Source organism: Leptopilina heterotoma, unplaced genomic scaffold (genome assembly GCF_015476425.1).
Source record: "Leptopilina heterotoma isolate Lh14 unplaced genomic scaffold, ASM1547642v1 Lhet_6, whole genome shotgun sequence".
NCBI classification, from domain to species: Eukaryota; Metazoa; Arthropoda; class Insecta; order Hymenoptera; family Figitidae; genus Leptopilina; species Leptopilina heterotoma.
The window spans coordinates 4685607-4706860 of record NW_025111137.1 but is presented as its reverse complement, the minus strand read 5'-3'; the positions used below and the strand labels follow the sequence as shown (position 1 = coordinate 4706860).

Genomic DNA, 21254 nt, shown 5'->3' with positions numbered 1-21254 from the left:
AGAGACTTGGACTAAGACTAAGACTAAGACTAAGACTAAGACTAAGACTAAGACTAAGACTAAGACTAAGACTAAGACTAAGACTAAGACTAAGACTAAGACTAAGACTAAGACTAAGACTAAGACTAAGACTAAGACTAAGACTAAGACTAAGACTAAGACTAAGACTAAGACTAAGACTAAGACTAAGACTAAGACTAAGACTAAGACTAAGACTAAGACTAAGACTAGGACTAGGACTAGGACTAGGACTAGGACTAGGACTAGGACTAGGACTAGGACTAGGACTAGGACTAGGACTAGGACTAGGACTAGGACTAGGACTAGGACTAAGACTAAGACTAGGACTAAGACTAAGACTAAGACTAAGACTAAGACTAAGACTAAGACTAAGACTAAGACTAAGACTAAGACTAAGACTAAGACTAAGACTAAGACTAAGACTAAGACTAAGACTAAGACTAAGACTAAGACTAAGACTAGGACTAGGACTAGGACTAGGACTAGGACTAGGACTAGGACTAAAACTAAGACTAAGAGACTAGGACTAGGACTAGGACTAATACTAAGAGACTAGGACTAGGACTAAGACTCAGACTAGGACTAAAACTAAGACTAAGAGACTAGGACTAGGACTAGGACTAAAACTAAGACTAAGAGACTAGGACTAGGACTGGGACTAGGAATGAGACTAGGACCAGGACTAGGACTAAGACTCAGACTAGGACTAGGACTAGGACTCAGACTAGGATTTCTAATAAGACTTTGACTAAGACTTCGATTAAGACTTTGACCGTGACTAACACTGAGACTTTGACTAAGCCTTGACTTTTACTTTGTCGAAGATTAAGACTCGCTTTGATTTTCTTTGATAAATGGTTGACTTGGTTTTGATTTGAAGTCAAATTTCATTCATATTAATAAATAACACCAAAATGGATTATTTTAATTTTTTTTTGTGTTAGTTTAATCTGCAACGCTTTGTAATACCTCACAATTTACTGTTAATTGAAAAGTGGAGTTGGTGCAAAACTTAGGGATAAGAAAGTAGTTACAAAAAAAGACGATCTCAATAGGATCATATATGAGTAATAAGGCATATAATTAACATAAATGCCGTAGATAAAAATGCACATAGTTAAAACTGAAACTCAAAGTCACACGGCGAATATTTAATAGACAGTGTGATCAGAGAGGTAACAGAAAAAGTTCCTCCGTCCCTTAATCAACTGACGATTTGAAATATTCCTAAAGACTGAATATTTATTAAAATAATTCCATTTTATAGAAAGTATAATAAAAAATTTGATCAAAACTCATTTTTTAGTATTTAATATTTTTTCACATTTATTTTAGTGATAAAAAATTATTTTAAGAATTAATAGTGAAATAATTTATAACAATTAATTAAGGGATCGAAAAAGAAACTAAAGACAATCATTTTGTATACGTCAGAAGAGTAATGTTTACTGTCTCTATTATTTGAGAAATAATTGTCTTCGCGAAATTAGTTTTTTACGAATTCCATTAAAAGTGAGACGAAGAGCAACCACATTGAGAAATAACAAATTGGTTTTAAGCGACTCTTGAAATGTTTCTTAAGCCATAGCCTGAAGCTTATTCATCTTCGAGACGTTGCGATGGTGGAAATTGTGCTTGGGAATTATCTCAGGTGCGTGTACTTGATGAAGTTTCTGGCAAAATTGTTTTTAAAGACTTGTAATTTAATGTCTTTTCTACTTTAAAGTGTTGAAGTATTTCGACACAAGACAATGTTTAAAGTAAATTAATTTATTCAAATTGAAACTATATTTAAATTTATATTAACAGGTATTACAGTATATCAATATTTAATTTTTATATATATATATATATATAAATTTAGTTTTTAATTCCAACATCGTTAATAAAAATTAATTTAATTTTTTCTATTTAATTGATTTATATATATATAATTAATATAATTTTATAAAGATGTATTTAAATATTTAATTTTGACATGCAAATTAAAGGATGTTGCAAAAATAGTATATTTCTTATATTAAAGAATTTATTAATAAGATGTATGTCTTGGTTCATCAACAATAATAATGACAAAATAGATTTTTAAATTTCCAATACTGTAGTTTTATAGTTTGATTTTATTTGTACAGACCTTATTATTTTAAAAGAGAATGCTATACAGAGGCTTGTATTATATTCAGGAATAAAATTTTTATACTAAAAGTTAGTATTTTTATTTACTGAATAAAACTCAAAGCAGTTTTATTATAAAATTCTGCGACCAATGATAAAGAAAAAGGGTTTTTTCTAATTTTTCGAATGAAAAATAAGGAAACAAAATGACGATGAGGAAGCCTACAAGGGAAAATGAGACAGATCGACACTTACTTGCAGAGGTTCAAGGAGTTGTGACGCGATTTTTGACGAGTGGCAACTGTTGAGATTTATTAAAGAGTTGACTTTTATCTTTTCTTTGTTAATTATTTCAAGGATTAATTTAATTTTTAATAATAAATCTGTGTTCGAAATGAGTTAAATTGTACTTAATTAAACACCTTATGCCTTTTAAAATAAATTATTAAATTATGTAACCTTACTTGATGCCTTATCATTTAAATTTTAATTTTTTACCATGCAACAAATTAATTAGTATTTTTTTTTGTAGTCGAATATTAAAGTGTAAATTGGTTTCATTATTTATTATTATTCAAAAGTCACCAAGGACGCTTTGCCTTAATAAAAGAGTTCACTGATGATCTTAAGATGAATTCTATTTTATTTTCATAAACCAATTCTCGATTATTTTCTATTTTAATAAAAAACTTGTTATTAGGTTAAAAGAGAAATAACAGAAACAGAATTGAATGCTAGGTTCTTTATTATTGCACTTAATTGATTGTATCGATACACACTGGGAATTCTTATCATTCATAATAATTTTATCATTCTGTATTTAATCTCAGTATAATAATTATTTACACTGTAATTGTGATAATAACACTAAAATAATCACAGCCAGTTTATTTCATAATGTCGATAAAAAACAATTATAGTTACAGTATGATTATTATGTAATAATATGGATATAACACTTTTTCATTAATCAAATTGTCACTGGGATAAGATATACTCTTTACTATAATACAAATTGTCAGCAGTTATATTTTTGGCAGCATCTTTCTCAACATGTAAATCAGACATCGTCAAATCGGGTGGCGATATATGATTTATTTAAATATTCGATAACTATAATATTTTTATATTATTAGTAAATACAATATTTATTTATGTTTATTTCTAGATCATCATATACTAAAGGAATAAAAATTGATTTTAAATATAGCCACGAAAAAATTGTCATCACGATTCCTGAATAATTAATCTTTTCTTCAAATCGATAAAGATTTTTTTTATCTTTTTTTTACATTGCTTGTAATATTTATTATGTAGATTGAGGGCAATGATAGCGAAAACTATGCAAACCTACCTATAGATCAATTATTCAGAATTCGGATTATTTGAGCTTATTAATTAATTATAATATTACTGTTTAAATAGAGACTTATTTATAGTTAACTGAACTTGTACAACATTGTAAAAAGTATTCTTATTATGTATTTATAAAGAGATTAATATTCTAATAGATGAAAAAGATATTTTATTGGAAATGAGTCAATAAAATGTTAAATAACCTTCTATATAAATATATAATAGTATATATTGCTTAAATTTAAAACCTAAAGTAAAGTTAAAATTCATATTTAAAAATGTTCTACTTTCTAATTACAAATTTTTATCTTTTTTTTCAGTCCGACTTCGAATAATTTTCTTCCTAAAATACTACTTTGGATATTTAATTGTAAAAATTGTCTTTCACGTGGCAGAGAAATATTTGTTAGGTAATTTTTTACATTAGCACTGATGGAGATATTTATTACAAGTCTAGAGATTTACTTTACAGGAAGGCGTCAAAGTCTGTTTTGTTGAACTTAAGATTTGTTAATACTGACTATTTAGTAAGGTTGTCCAAAAAATAATAAAATTTTTTGAAATAACATTCCCCCCCCCTATTTTTGCTATGTATGGTAAATAAACCGGAATATTATTTAGATTTTTCTTATCAAAAATACTTTAAATGTGGTTCTGGAATATTTTGTGAAGCCTTAAGATGTAGGGAGGCACCCAGGATTGTAATTTTCTAAACATTGTGATATTAAAATACAAAAAATATTAATTTTTTATAATAATATGTTACAGATGTTTAAAGGGAACCTGATGTATAGAGGATAAATTTGTCCACCATATTGAATCCGCCATTTTGAATTTTGACTTCAGATTCGTAATCATATACTCCGAAAAGCCAGGTTTCTTTTTTATCTGACCTACTTTGTCTCAGAAAAGAATTGCGATCTCTATCTCTATCACCGATTATCTCTAATTAAAAAAATGTTAATGAACATTTAAAATAAATACAAAAATATTTCGAAATGCTCGAAGGTCTAAGTTACTTTTTCCCTTCTTAAAAAAAATTTTTAGAGGTTAATTTTTTTAAAGATAAATACATGCTATTTAAGAGGATAATATTTTATAAGTTGTATCTTTAATAGTTTCATAAAAGTACATTTCTGAAGAATCATTCAATATTCTGTATGGGATATGTCCCCTTGAAATATTCCTGGACCACAATTTAAATATATTTTTAAAAAACCTGATTTTAAATGTATCTTTATCATTGAAAAAATAAGTTACTAAAATTTAAAAGTAGTATCAGGTCACTGTCTATTTAAAAACTTAATTATTAATCGCTTTACTATCATCCTCTGAAGTGTAATAAAAGTTTTTTTACTTTTTTCCTCATTTTAAATAATTATTCATCGTTTAAAAATATTCTGTAATTAGTATTGTTATTTTTACAGCACCAATGCAAAAAAATTAAACGGTAAACTTTTTGGTATCGAATATAAACAAACAAGATTTAAAGTTAATTTGCAGCATAATGAAATGTATTAATATTATTATTATTATTATTATTATTTTTTAATTTTTTTATAAAATCATAATTATCTAACAGATATTGTTAATGAGATAACAAGAATTTATTTTAGACTGAAGAGTAGCTTTCTGTATTTAAAGAGAATGAAAAGTGGGTCAACAACCTGATACTGCTATTTTCATCTTAGTTCTTGAATTAGTGAGTCTCCTCTTTCTACGAAATATAATTATGATAACAATCATATTCTGTTATACATTCTGACAAAAAGTACTCCCTCACGGTGGGTTTTTAAGATTTTCGAAGCGTTCTAAACACTTTTGTGTACATAACCTGTCAAGAGTTTCTTTATCATTGAAAATAATTGTTTCAAGTAACTACAATTGGTCTCTCCAGTGAAGATAGTATCTTTTTCATCCTCGAATTTAAATTCTTTTTAGGAGGCCACTTGAATTTATTTATTTTTTTTCCTTTTAGCAAAAGTCGCAGTGTCCTTTTCTTTTTAAAATATCAATTATTCTTTAAATACACACAGACACAATGGTTTTTTTCAATGATAGATTGTTTCCAAATAACGCGTTTTTAAATGTCCACAATTTTTTAACGGTTTTTAAAAAGTTTTGCACAGTTTTGTTTTTCAATTACTCGTAAATGGAGTCGGCATTTTCTCGGATTTTAACAATGAGAAATGATTTCTTGCACAGTTTCACGAGCATTTCAATTCTTTGTCAGGAAGGTTTCCTCAATTGGGGCAAAGCTATAAGATAAATGTTTCCTAAGATGGCTCCAATTACTAAAAGTGCAACACTAATACCAGAAACAAATCTGACGAAGCGAACAAATCGTCGACCTCTTGAGTCCTTTTTGCTTTGATTGGGAAATACTGCCAAGCCTAAAAGCGGTCCGGCAAGTGCTCCAGCTACGTGAGCAGCCCATCCCACACGTCCGCATCCAAGAAGAGCTGGAACTGGAAGAGAGGCTACGTCTGCTCCAGCAAGAAGTAGAACAGCAAGAAGACGCCAGCCAGCGTAACGAAGCTCTCCATGACACTGGAAAAATAGAAAAAACGTGATTTGACGATTTATCGACTGTACTTGTACTTTCTTGTTACCATGTACCTACAATCAATCAAAGGGGTCAACTATTCTTATCGTAATGCAATGCTCTGAATGGCCACCTGCGAATCTTCGATTCGTTCTTCTACGAAATTTAACCCTCTTTTTGGGGGTATCTCTCTAAAAATGTAATTTCTGTGGGCATATAACCCACCCTGTTCTACGCGAAAAGTCAGTCTTGTTCCAGTCTCGTACAGTCGATCAATCTAAAATTCGTCGTCAACGCTTCAAGTCAGTCGTCAGTTCGTGTCATAGTTCTTCGTTATTAGTGACATTATCCTTAGGACATTCGTAGGATATCCTGAATAACAGAGGTTACTGTTCGGGATCAATAAAATTTTTTCTTGGAATCTAAACTATATTGATCCAAGTCTTCACCAGGATAGCAGATACCAAATATAGTCAATCTATGTTTTGTCACCCTTCTATTGGGTCCTCACCTGTTCGATACAGGAGTTAAAAATTAAATCAATAATAACTTCTTCATCCCAAAAGTAATAAAAGTGGGTGGTGTGACGTATCATCCCTTGAAAAAGGAACCCTATAAAAGGTGACACCCTTGCCGAATTCGACAGTCCAGGAATCGCCACCAAGTTAACTGTTGTGTACTACTCCCAAGTGTCTTCTTCGACTCCAGTCCAGGAAGCGTCTTCAAGTTATGTTAGTCCAGAAGTCACCACCGAATCAACTTCGCGTCTTCTTCGTGTCAGTCCATCAACCGTGACAAAGTTAACTAGTTGTGTACTGTCATCGAATTTGTTCTTCGACTCCAGTCCAGAAAATCTCTTCAAGTACCAAGTCCATTCTTCATATCACATCTTAGTCAAATTCATTCAATAAGATAATTTCTACTACGAGGCACATTTCTATTTTTCTAAGGACTGCATTACCTCGACATCAACGTCAAATCAATAATTCGGTTAATCCTAGGCTGAGAGGGGTTTTATTTAATTTACATCGATACCTGGACTTCCGACCTTTCACTTTGGCTGGCCCGAAAACAATTTGAGGGAAATCTACTGCATTCTCTGTTATCGCTAGGAGGTATCGCTTCACGAAGAAAAATGGATATTTAAGGTAAATATCTAGATGTTAAAGTTTAATATTTTTATTCTTTAACATAGGGACAGCTATCCAGATATTAAAATTAAATATCTGGATGTTAAACGTTAATATCTAGCATGTGATTTGAATATCTAGATATTAAAGTTTAATATTTTTGATGTTAAGAGTTGACATATTTTTTCAATATCTACTTTTGAATATCCAGTTTTCTCCGTGTTGTTGGATCTACGACTCTAAGAATAATTCTTAAAGGTATAAGTAACTAATTCTTTTAAGTTTTGTCCCCATTTATATTCTCGATTGATTCCACAAAGTTCTAATTTTGTTTCAGTGTCTCTGAGGACATCTGAATTTACTCTTTCTCTCTGATTCTAATTGTGAAAAATTCCAATAAAAACTTTAATAATTTAATTTCAATTTAACAGTTTGTCTTTCTTAAACCTGTACCTTAATATTAGAGCCTTCTTTCCTGTGAATAAATCAGGTATGAATCACCGATGCCTAACAATTTAAATAAATAATTTTAAGATATGTTGGTTTCGTTATGAGACATAACCCAGCAAATTATGTCACGAAAGAAATCCAAAGTTTCTAGTTTTTCGCTTTAACCCTCTGAGTATACGCTGCGGGTCATACACAAAAAAATTTCTAGGCAAGAAGATTTCGTGTAAACTATTTTTTATTTATTAAATAGAGTATTAACTCGAAGTGATCGTTGACTTCAGTATTTAATTAATTTGACAAAATTGAGTGATAAATTCGTTAGATCATTATTTATATTCTTAAGTATTCGTGAAAAAACTTGATGGCAATAGATCTTGTCATTTTGAAAGTACACTCTATTAAAAAAAGTAATGGTTCACAAATTGAACCAAAGACTACACTGTGATAAAAAATAGTTGTATTCTCAAAGAATTAAAAAAAATCTCTATATTTAGCGTCAACTTAAACGTCTTAATCTAATTAATGGGTCAAAAATTAGTAAACAGAATTATATTAGTTAAAGCTGATATTCGCATTAAAAATTTTATAATCAGTTGTCAACGAATCTATTGAGGGAATAGAATAAACAGAATTAAAGTTAACTATATTAATTAGAAGTATTTTTAGATGCTGAATAAACTATAAGGTATTACAAAGCTTTGCAGATTAAATTTCTGAAATAAACGATTAAAATAATCTATTTAGGGAATAATATGACTATGAATATATTCTAATAAAAATACAATTTCATTACTTGAATGTGTGTATTAGTGTCGTGTCTGTGTTTTAGTTTTTTTACTTACAATTTCTGTTTAGGATATTCTGCTAGGTATAATCCTCAATTATTTTCTCTATTTATCGAGAAAAACACAAATATCTTTTAATAGTCGTGAGTAAACTTTGCTTGTAGGAAAACCTTGCCCTTAGGTCTACACTTGTGACCAAAATCGTTGACTTTATTCTCAAAAACAAACTGGCTAAAAAGCCTAACTTAGTCTCGCCAAGTTTAACGGGATACTACTGCCTTACTTAGTGTCACCAAGTTTATGCGAGCGACTGCCCAGATTTCTCCATGTCACTTGTTTTTATGGAATGACAATTAAGTGGGGAAATCTTCATTAAAGTTTATTGCACTAAATGCAATATTCCGCAATATTGTTAATAAGCAGAATTTGGCATTTACCAAATATAAATGTGCCACTTACTGTTGCGAAATAAATCATAAATATTTAAGAAAAACCCTTAGTAAACAATAAAAAGGATTTCACCTTGCTTAATATTTGAGCTAAATATGAAAATTATTGAGGACTATTTTGAAATCAGGTTATACAGAAATCTTTTTAGTATGAGTATTACATATTTCAATAAAATGTTGTTCTAAGATGTTTTGTGTGTTTTTAGATTACAAAAGATTGATTTTTAAATTGATTCGATATAATAGAAATGTTACGAAGTCATACGTAACACGTAGTTTAAATTTTAAAAATTTATTAATTAACAAGATCTGCGTTTAAATACCGTATTCCTTAAATTTAAAACTAGTCTAGATAGTAGGTTTCAACTTCACTTTTGGTGAAATGACCCTTCTCAAAAAAATTAGTGGATAAATTACTGTATCCACTACTGAATCAATCATTGGATGAATTACTGGATTTTCAGTAATTAATCCAATGATTTATCCAGTAATTATTTTTCATGAAGGGATTATTTTTTTCATAGTTTTAATTTTCAATATCATTATATGAAAAGAGTATGCATGGTGAAATTTGAAAAGAGATATTCTTATATCAAGTCTGCAAGTAGAAAAAGTGAGAAAGAGTAAGATTTTTAGACGAAGATAGTGTAATGTCAGTTTGAATTGTCGAGATAGAGAATTACAATGTAAAACGAAGAAGTTCTTATTTAATATGCCTTGGTGTGAGAAAAAAAGATTTCTGTTAACGCCTAAGTAACGTTTAAAGTTACATACTTTTATCTATAGTCTTCCATGCGATGAAGGGAGAAAGAAAATATTACCTGGATTTTAGGAGTTAATCCTCATTTACAAAGGCTATTGTTAAAGTGCTCGTATTGTTTGTGTTAATCCTTCGTAGGGTCTAATACAGGCCAATATACAATATACTAGTTAAAAATAAAAAAATGAAAACGTAATTTTATATGTATTACTCACTAAATAAAGATGTGCAAGATGACTGGTGAGTAATGCGTAGACACCAGCTGAAGCACCAAGAAGAAGAAGACTTGGCTGCAGTAGAGAGGCACCAAGAGCACCACAAGCACCACCTCCTAAGTAAATAGCCGTAACTGCTAGACGTCCCTGCTCGATCTGTGAAAATCAGTGAAAATTTTCCATATTGCTATGTCTGCAATCGAATGAGCTCTAACAAAGTTACTCTATGTATTTTTCGACCTCAAAACTGCCATGTAGGCACTCCTCAAATCCAATATTGTGAAAAATGTTTCTGCCTATACATTTATCGATCTTTTTTTTGTTTTACCAATGCCGACTTTTTTTTGTAATTGACGAATGCATTGAAAGCTACCAATTAACTTGATTGGCTCACCTCGAGTGGCATGGCCAGTACCAGTTGAATGACCACGTTCAATGTGAGGTGAAGAGCATCTGAATGCAACAGCATGTATGAAACGAACCTCCAACCTTGTACCCTCTGTCGTGGATCATACACAAGCCACCTTCGTATTGTTTCGTCTGCCACACAGTGAACTGTTATCTGTACATTAAAACGACCATTGGGCATTTACCACATAAATTTTCTGTTATCCGAGATATCGTAAAACAAGTATAAAATACATTTATAACTGTCAGAGAAATAAAACAAAAATGCTCCTCTTCATTATTTTTCTCGCATAATTTAACATGTTATTAATTAAAACATTTTTTTTAATTAAAAAATAATTTATACAAAAATAATTTTAATTATACAAAAATAATCTTAATTGTATGAAAATATTTAATAACGGAGTCAAAATTTAAAAACAGGCAATCAACATTTTGCTTTATTTCAATATTCATATTTGCGTCAGTACAAACTGTTTAATGAACACATGGAAATATAATTGAGTCAATTTTGTGGAATTCCAATAATGTATTTTAAATTTTCTCATCAATATATATATTAAATGTATTTGAAAATATTTTTAAAATAGTTGCTTTATTTTACCTTCAGTTGCAGAATATTTAAACATTTATTATTTTTCTGTTTGTATGAAAATATATATTTTAATATCAGCTTGAAATAATTTTACTCTCTCTCTCTCATTAAAAAGTGGATAATATTTATTATTAATATCCTTCGTATTGTTTTTAAAAATATAATGGTTATATACCCTTTAAATAAAATTATAAATTTATGTACATAAACGCAAAACAAAGTTCACATCGCATGATCAAACAATGCATTTATTATTTATTTAAGTTAAAATTTGCAACCGAATTATTTGCAAATAAATAAAAGAATTTTTTTTTAAAACGAGCAAAAATGTCAATAATAAATTAGAAAACAAGATAAATGGTGAAATTCATTTGTAAATATTTGTCGGCTCTCGACTATAAATATGGATATTAAACGGAAAATTACAGTTTTCGGATGTAATTATATCTAATGATTGTAAAAGGTCTTTACATAAAACAAATCGGTCTACAAAGCATAAATTTAACGAAGCTTCATCGCTTGGACGTGGCTTGTCCCATCATTTAATGAAGATTGAAGAGTGAAATGTGGGATAGAACACCAGCTGTAAATAATTATTACGCTACGTTTGTCGCAAGATTTAATTTATTATTGTTCGCTCATGAAAATACGCGATATGACTTCACACTCGCTGGTAATATTAAATTATTATTTCACCAATATAATCTTTAGCAGTTTTATTTTATGTTTATTTTTTTTACCTCTTTGGACGAAATTCTCACAGTAAATATGAATATTCAGTGGGAATTTAATTTCACTTATTTTATAATGTATATGAATTTTTGAACCATGGGCAAAGTATATAAACAGATTTTTTATATTATTATATTCTTCCCATGGAAAGAAGAGGAACTGTTTTTTTTCCCAGTGCTTTGCCATACTTTGCCCATGATTTTAAAATAATAATATTTTTATTAAAAATTATATTTTTAAAAAAACGTGAATAAACAATTTAAGAATATAAAAAATGCAAAATACAATTTCTCCCTAGATTCAGTTTAAACCTTGTTTTAATTCTAAAAGACGGGAAATAACATTCTTTTGCTTAAGGTTAAATAGTTTTAGAATTAAAAACTTGACTATTGCGAAATTTTTAAAAATGTAGAAATGAGCTTCTTAAATTGGAATTTTAGAACACGATTTAATTAAAAGTAGAGAATGACCCGGAAATTCAGAAGAATTTCTGCAATTGTACGCGACGTCATTTACAATAAGCGGTGTACTCTTAGAATTTCATAAACACTCCAGAAAAACAAGAAACAAAGCTGCTTTTAGTGGATTATAAAAATGAATTTCTTATAAAAATGAAATTGCAATGCACGCGTGACTACATAATAATTAAGTCAAAATTATATTAAACTAATTCTAAATTTTTATATTAAATCTGGTAATATTCTGCTAAAGAGTGTATTTTCAAAATTATGGAGAAGATTATACAAAAATATGATTTTTGTAAAAGAAATTTTTAAAAAAATACTAACTATACTGGATGACTCTTCAGAATTTTTGAGTTAAAAAAGATTAAAAAGGAAGAAAATAAAATATAGTTATTGTTCTCATTTTTATTAAAAATTTACTTTCAAAGTTTAGTGAAAATTGTATAAAGATTTAAATGTCCCACTTCAATAAATATTATTCCCTGAATATCCGTTTCATATTTCATTGTTTTGTCCACCATATTGGATCCAACATTTTTAATTTTTAAAATCTGACTTCAAATTTATAATAAGTAACCCCGAAAGCACCTGAGTTATAAGTTTCAAGCAAATCCGTTAGATTTTTAATATTTTCGTGCGCCATTATGGATCCGCCATGTAAAATTTTTAAAATCTGACTTTATATTCGTAATCAGCGACCCCGAAAACCCCCGGCTAACATATTTCAAGCGAATGCTATGGATTTTTCATTTTTTCCGCCATATTGGATGCGCCATTTTGAAATTTGACGTGTTAGAGAAAATTTAACGGAAGATTCGAATTTAGCGTAAAAAAATATGTTAAAACAGGTTCCCACTTTTGCGGGTCCAAAAGTTGACCTAAATTTGTTTTCCTCGCTGTTTAATTTGTTGATTTTACCTTAAAATAGGTATTAAAAATTGTGATTGAAACTTTATTTTATAAAATAGGTAAAATGAAGCAAAAAGTACGTCATCCTTTAATATATACGGAAACATGAAAGAAAGTAAACTGTGGAGGGCTGGCTTTATGAATTCTATAGGTCCTTTTGTCACTTAGCGGTATAAGATTGTCGACTTCAAAGAGGAGTGCACTTCATAGATAAATTGATTTTTGAGGTTATAGGATATAATAAAATGTGTTCGATTCAGGTAACATAATTTATTTAAGTGTTTTCAAAATTTTAGATATTTTTTAAGTGTTGATTTTTAGGTTTAAGATTTTCAAAACTTTTCACAGTCATTATTTATAATTATTTTTCCTAAATTGAAATAATTGTCTTAAAGTAAATGATTTGTAGGTATGCAATTTCGAAGTTAATAAAAATTTTTTTCAATACCCAAATTATTTACGAGAAACATCTTTTTAAAAGCTTCTAAATTCTAATTACTACTCTCGTCATCCCATTCAACAAAAAATAAATATTCAAGGAAATGAATTTATCATTCGGTAATTAAATATTAAAGAAGTTAACAAATTTTTCCGAATCAATCGACACAAATAAATTAAATATCTTCAATAAATCTCGATAATCTCATGGGCTTCATATGTATCGACACCACAGCTGACCTAATACAGAAACCTGCTTAATCTGAAAAATATTTTCGAAATTAATTAATAATTTTCAAAATTATCAAAGTTACAATGTTCGATAATTGATAGAGTTTGGTAAGAGATGAAATTTTCCATTATAAATATTATTTTTTGGTTTGGTTGTAGATTGCACTTTTTATTTTTGTACATTTTAGGTACCTTCAGTACTTTTAGATTGATAAATAAGTCAGAAGCATTTGTGATGTCAATCATAGTATAAGTTTAGAATGAAACTAGATTAGGAAAGAGAATCTAGTTAACGGATCTGAGTTTGCGAGTAAATGGATTTCATAGGTGTATAAAATGATGCCTACAGTTAGGAGTGAGATTTTTTGTCAAGCTTACCGTGAGTTCTCTTCATGATTTCAGTGATTGAAAATTTTGGATTATTTTATTTAAATTATTCTTTTTGCAATAAATTCCATATTTAGTTCAATGTAACGTTTCTCTATTTTTCCAAAATGAAATTCATGAACATTTTCTTACTATCGATTTGTCATAATTTCTTGAATGTTAGTGAATTATCTCTAAGGTACAGTAGAGAAGAAAGCGAGTAAACTGGTAGTCTGCGTGTTGTATCTTACAGTGCTTTTACTCTTAATACGTTAGTGGATCGCTGCGCGCGTAACATCTATTTCCGGTGGTCTGGAGAACGTTCCGTTGCGGTGGGAATCCCTTTTGTATTCTCCCTTCCCCTTTCTTTCCCTTATCATGCTACCTTGCATTCTGCATGTCCCAAGCTCCACGGACTGACTATTCTTACTTTTTCCACCAACCCTCACACCAACTTTAGAGAAGTTTGCGTGTTCGCGAATTAGTACTACATTTAGCTTTGTGGCTTTAAGTTTATGCATTTTCCTCGCGCATTCTCCATTGCCAACGAGTTTCCGGAAAAGAGCTGCTGAGAGACAATTTTAAAAGATGAAGAGGAGAAAATTATGAGGAAACATAAAGGGACAACATGGAAAAGGAAGAAATAAAAATGAATACAATAAGAAGGGAGACTGATAAAACTAGATATAGGTGTAAATCTTCAAATAGAAAACAATGAAAAACACTATTACTCACTTGAGAAAAGTACATTACTTCAATAAATCACAGGAAATAATTCATAAAGAGAAAACTAAATAATTTTCCACCTAAAATTATTTTATAAAATTATAGAATTAGCAAATCTGATGTCTTTAAAACCTTCTCCGAATATGAACATAGAAAAACCTGTGTATCCACTTAGGAGTGTCTTTCAATAATTAATTTTATGTTAATTAATATCCCAATTCATTTCATTACCCTAGGATTTAAATTTTCAATTATATTAAAAATTGAAGTGTTGAAAAAGTTACCGTTATACAAGCAATATATATGTAAGTTACAGACATAACAATATTGGAAAATAAATTAAACGAAATAAAAAATTTTTTAATAAAGTGAAAGGAAATTAAAGGAAACGAAGTGAATATAAAGAAAAGAAATGAATGTAAAGCAAAAAAAAAGAAATAACTGAAGGTAAAGGAACATAAAGAATAGGAGAAAAAAGTCCAGAAGGAAATATTATAGACCGGAAGTTTCAAAGAATATAACCCAGGTCAGCGATTGTCGTTGGTTTGTCGGAGGAATTGCTTTCTAAGTCGTACGTTTCACTACTATCAGACGATTATCGACGAAATATGTTGTCACTAAAAAGATCGCTTTTTACGTTCTGAAAGTCGATAAGAAGTAACTGCTGTTATCAGCAATGGATGATTCTCTACTAGTTTTATGTGCACTTATGCACCCTTATTTCTCGAAAGTTATATAACCAGGCTGAGAAAACTATTATACTCTTTATTCATCCCCAAGTACCATGTGTTTGAAGAAAAAAAAAATTCCTATTAAGTTTCTACAAAAGCGCTTCTTGCCGAGACACCATTTTCACACACAACAGCATTTTTACATTACACATTCCACACATATTATACTTTAAAAGAATTTATAACCATGGTAAAAAAATATCGTAATCTGTAAATTATTTACCTCAATGATACTGATAAATATCATAAGAGAAATCTGTAAATTATTTACCTCAATGATACTGATGAATATCATAAGATAAGGCGGTCGTATGCTGAATTTTGGTTTCCGAGGTGGTATCGAATGCCTGGGAATGGGTTTTGGTATGAATTCTTCTTCGCGTAATTTTTTATACATTGGACTGATCATTATTGATGAATCTGGTGAGTATGGGGGTTCAGTATCTGGATATGTTTGATCCGAGTCTGAATAAGTGATTGTCGACATGGTCGGAGACTCCTCCAGCAAGGCGGCTTCCGCGTCCATGTTGGTACCTGCAACAAGAAAAATAAAAACTTTCTATTAAAAAGTTATTCCTTTTGAAACAAATAATTAAATTAGGTTACATTATGAAAAACTAATTGTAAATAAGATCGTGACACTTTAAAATATGATGAATTGAATCAAATATTCTTTACAGCCTGCTTTAGGTATAAAACATTTTCTTGATTCCCCTAGGTTTCGAGCCTTCTATTCACCTACGCAACTACGAGTGGGTTATAAATTATAAAATTTTTGGTTTAGAATAATATAAAAAGATTTGAACATAGTGACCCTTCGAGTGTTTTAAATCCAATAAGTAATTGATGAATGAAAATTAGGAACATTAGGATGTTAAAATTTGACTAAAAGTTACAATACTGATTGCATTTGTGGTTCGTTAAATATTTATAGACTTTGATCTTTACAACAAAGGAGATATGTAACACATAACCATTCGGGTCTATATTCTGGAGTAATAATCTTCGAACTATTGTCCTAGTCTGCAAACCAGCAATGTCGGACAAACTATTACCTGCGTAACGACTTTGGGATTACACACGGAATAGGTACTTCTGTGGCATAATAAACGCTGTACATCTATACAGATGTACCAATATGGTCTCAAGTAATTCCCTATTTTCATCTCATATTCACCTACGAATTCTACACCCTAAATTACATTACATTTTCTCACTAGAATTTTTAATTTCTAATTTATTTTGACTATTTCTGGTGGAAGGAAATATTTCAAAAAAAACTTGAAAGAAATAAATTAACTAATCTAATAAAAAAGACACTTTTCTCTTTGAATAAATAATCAGTTCAAACTTACTTTCACAAAATTCCAACATTATCAAGGGAATGATGAATATGTTTAGTTAAACGGAAAGCTAATTTATTTCCAAGTTTACTCTCGATGGAAAGAAAATAAAACAAGTTTTGCTGAGAGAGAATAGAACCAAGCTGGTCTTGGACAGTTCAACCTAGATGATCTATGATCTTTGGTGAAAACCCACTAGTTCAAACTGAACCGAACGACCCTAATAATTCAGAAGCAAATTCAATGGACGCTTGAAAACACGATTGGAACAAAGACTTTCATTGGTGAGGACACAAAGAGGTCACGCAAAGTGACCTCAACCACAAGTTCTCTCTCAGCGACTCACAAAATTCTCTGTGTATTCTCTTCTATCCCCTTTGTTTCTTCATATATTTCTCCATTTTCTCACTCTCTACTCTATTCTCTCTATCTCTGCTTTTCTATTTTCCTTTTTGGTTTCTCTCTTTCATTTATTTCTCTATTTTCTATACAAACTCTCAGTGCACGATTCGCATATGCACTCTCTTTTCGGACGCGCTTATACGTACAGAAAGTGTTTTGGGATTCGAGAAGACAGAGAGCTCTACAAAGCCAGAAAGTTTGAAAACTCTAACAGAAACAGGCAGGCACGTCGGATGATAATAATTAAAACGGTTTCCTTCTGTGTTTCAGTATAGCTTTTAGCTAAAAACACGCGATATGGATATTTACTTTAATTTCGTACAAAAATGAGATACTAATTGTAGGTGAAAAAAAGAGAAAAAAATTATTTTTACTTAATATTATTAATGACAAAATTTTCATAGGATCAAAATCTGATTGAATGTGTAGTGGATACGAACAAAAAATATAAAATTTAACATTATCAGCATGAAATAAAAAATAAAATTATTTAAATTACTATGTGAATTAAAATTTCTAAAAGTAGTATGAATATATCAATAACAAGAGGTGGATGATATCTGTCGACAGTCAGAATTGAATTACTCAAAGCAGTCACCGAGAAATTATTAGGATTACAAAAAACAAAATCTAAAAGAGTCATAATCAATATTGTGACCACATGTTGTACCATTTGGGCAACATTGTTTATTCAATAAAACAACAAGTCTTTAATTAGGTATCTCATTGGACGTATTATTAAAATAAATTCCATTCATCAATTCAATAGTTTGTTAATCATTGAAAAATAATAAATTAAAGGGATCCAATTGGTGAGTTCAGTTATTCCGATGCATTACATTGAATCATCAATAAATAGAACTTTGCTGTCTTTGGCGTAACATAATTTTGCACGCTATGAAAACCAAATTCAAATTTGTGTACCCTGATGAATGCAACTCTACTTGCACACCAGTATACACACATCCGGAGACGTAGTAACGAAACCGAACCACGAGCAAATGAACGTGAACAGAGGTGAGTGACTGTCATTGTACAACCAAAACGGCACTTTGGCAACGACTCGCGCATGTTACTCGTCATTAATCGTATAGGAAAGTTCTCACGATCCACTGCTTAATGAAGCATTGACGCGGTTGGTTCTCTCCATGTACTTGTTCCCTCATAATTAACATAATACAGGTCCATTCCAGCATACAAATCATTTGCAACGTAATGCGCTATATATAATCTCGTCCTCTAATTTTAGAAGTGGTGAAAACTAATTCATTTGGCAAAGATAGCAGGAGAGCAGGAGATGATGAAAGTCCGGTAATAGGAGTGTTAAGATTTTTTGGTTAAAACTTCCATCCATTCTGTATTAGCTTTTATGTATCAATACTTTTTATTGTTTAGAAAACTATAGAATAAACACCTATTACAATTAGGCTGATTGCTAATTAAAATGCAACGGAATCACTTGTTAAATTTATGTCAAGTTTTTTAGTCTATCTGTCTTTTTTCCTAGTATAGGATGCAAGATGTCTTATTTATTTATTTGTTTATGCACCCGTCTTAATAAGCTTATCTAGCTATACAAGTGTTATTATATTTGCCTGGACCATCCGTCTAATGGGTTTTCGAGACAAAGGAGAAGGGAACCGTAGACTCATCCAAGTACCGCATTGCATGTCACTTAAACTCGATGATCGCAAGCCAACGAAGTCTCCTTGGACCACATGACCCTTGCCGGATATATGTAAATTATCTCAGGCCATATATTAGAAGTAATTCAAAAATGGTCAGAAGAAAATGATTGATGAACATAAATATCATGTGACAAAAAGGAAGTAAAATATGAATTTGATCCAAAGTCTTGAATTCCATTAACATCTGTGCCAATTTTAGATCTTCTATTTTTATCAACATGGAAACATTCACGGGATCACAAGATTCATCTATTTCAACATCGATTTGCCAGTTTTTGGCCGTAGTCAATCTTATATTAATAACATCCCTTGTCAGTAAACTTGTCGCAGAGGTAACGCAAAATTACAAAATTTATTGCTTAGAAATTCCCATAAACTAAGATCATCTCTTATCCAAAATCTCATCAGTTCGGCATGATATTATTCTAACAGATTAGTTTCACTTACAGTTTGCGAATCTATGGATGAAAAGATCAAAAATTCGAATCGTCCATTTAAAAATGCAAAGTATTCATTGTCGTAATTTTTAATGGAAAAAGGTGTTGAATTAAAAGTGACTATGCTTTTATTTTCTACTTTACTTTTATGGGTTACTTAATTTATTATATGTCGCCACGTGGTTTTTCTTCTTTACTCCTCGATTTGTACTTGTTGATTCCATGAAATACGTCCCCCTCTTTAATGGTGTATTTGTACAAGAACGTTGAACCCTAGGAAAAGTATTGATCGCATGATGGTCAGTTACATACGTCACTCACTGCTCACACATTCGTAGACTGAGAAAATCTTCAGATAAAAAAGACCTCATCATTTTATTTTTTATTTAAATTATGTTTAAGTCTGGATCTTCGTCCAATAATTAACATATTTAATCAGCCATTCTTAGTTTATAGAAAAGGTAAAACCACCTGCACAAAAGCAAAACCCGCTCAGTTTTTGACAAGCAGTATGGTAACTAGAAGTCACCTATGTAAGTCAGTTCTTCTAAAACCCGTGATAAGTAAAAAATTGTAGGTAAAGTCAGTAATATAGAGAAAACATCCATATACAGTATTCGAGTAAAGATCAGTTTTACTCAAACAGAGTGTGTCAAGAGAAAAGATCACCACCAAACAAAAAGGTGGTGATTAACAAAAGGTGATTAACTTGCATCATAGTAAAGGCGCCTAGTCAGTACTGATGAGGAGCATGACTAGGATGCACACGGGCATCTCGCTAATCCAAGAACCATGGTTAGTAAAAGGTGCTATTAGGGGATTTGGAGGGCCTAGTCTCGTTTGTTACAGGGATTGTAGAGCTGCCAAACTTAGAGCGTGTATTCTTACTAAGAGTATCAACGTAACTCTACAGTTGGATCTGTGTTCTGGTGATCTGATGGTAGTGGTAACTGACCTAGAAGGTATAGGTAAGACGGTCATTGGATCGGCATATTTTCCATATGATATTAAAAATAATCCGCCAATTGAAGTTCGCAGGTTGGTGGAATATTGTATGGAAAAAGGACTTCCTCTGCTGTTTGGCTGCGATGCAAACTCACAACATTACGGTGTGGGGGAGCACAAAGGACAACCAGAGAGGACAGGAGTTACTTGAATATCTAATCGGAACGGATTTGGATATTCTTAACACGGGTTCGACCCCGGCTTTTATCAATGCTGTTAGGCAGGAAGTGATTGATATTACTCTCTGCTCTAAAAGTATTGAAAATAAGGTAAGAAGATGGAGAGTTTCTAATGAACCTTCGCTTTCTGATCATTAACAGATTGTCTTTAAGGTGGAGACTGCGGTCCGTCTGGAAGCCAAGTGGATTCGTAATCCCAGGAAGACGGACTGGGCTAAGTATAACTCAGAACTTAGAGAAACACTTTCTGATTTACCAGGTAAGATTAGAGATCATCAAACGCTGGACGAAGTGGCTAGTAACTTTACAAAGGCCATAAAGGCAGCCTGTGAAAATAGCTGCAAACCGACGAAAGTGTTTTCGGGAAAAGAAGCATAGCTGGTGGAACGAGAAACTAGAATGTACTGGGCCTCTGACAAACCTTCCACGGGCTGATTATCGGCCTCGAAGGCAGTTGGCTAATAGGATTGTGACTGCCGACAGGGTCAGGTGGGCCGTGGAATTTTTTAGTCCTTACAAGTCTCCGGGTCCAGATGGCGTCTTCCCTGTCCTGTTACAAAGAGTGATGGACAGCGTTGTAGGGCCACTGGTGCGACTTGCTAGGGCAAGTCTGACGTTGGGTTATGTCCCAAAAGCATGGAGAGGTACGAAAGTTGTATTCATACCGAAATTGGGCAAGAACGGGTATACCTCACCGAAGGATTTCCGTCCTATTAGCCTCACATCTTTTATTCTAAAATTAGTTGAAAAACTGGTGGACAGATATATCCGCAG

The 21254-nt window shown here is 31.0% G+C and overlaps 1 protein-coding gene across 4 annotated transcripts in view; it reads right to left on the bottom strand.

The window, feature by feature from the left end:
- Nucleotides 1-2863: 2863 nt before the first annotated feature.
- Nucleotides 2864-21254, bottom strand: part of LOC122509213 (protein rhomboid-like) — an 81554-nt gene continuing 63163 nt past the window's right edge. For all 4 annotated transcript variants that reach the window (XM_043623074.1, XM_043623075.1, XM_043623073.1 and 1 more), the window contains exons 2-5: nt 15698-15960; nt 10221-10388; nt 9827-9982; nt 2864-6042 (exon numbers count right to left, since the gene is read on the bottom strand). In XM_043623074.1, coding sequence (XP_043479009.1) covers nt 5722-6042; nt 9827-9982; nt 10221-10388; nt 15698-15952 — 900 coding nt within the window. In that variant the 5' untranslated portion in view covers nt 15953-15960 and the 3' untranslated portion in view covers nt 2864-5721. The remainder of the gene's footprint in view (nt 6043-9826; nt 9983-10220; nt 10389-15697; nt 15961-21254) is intronic.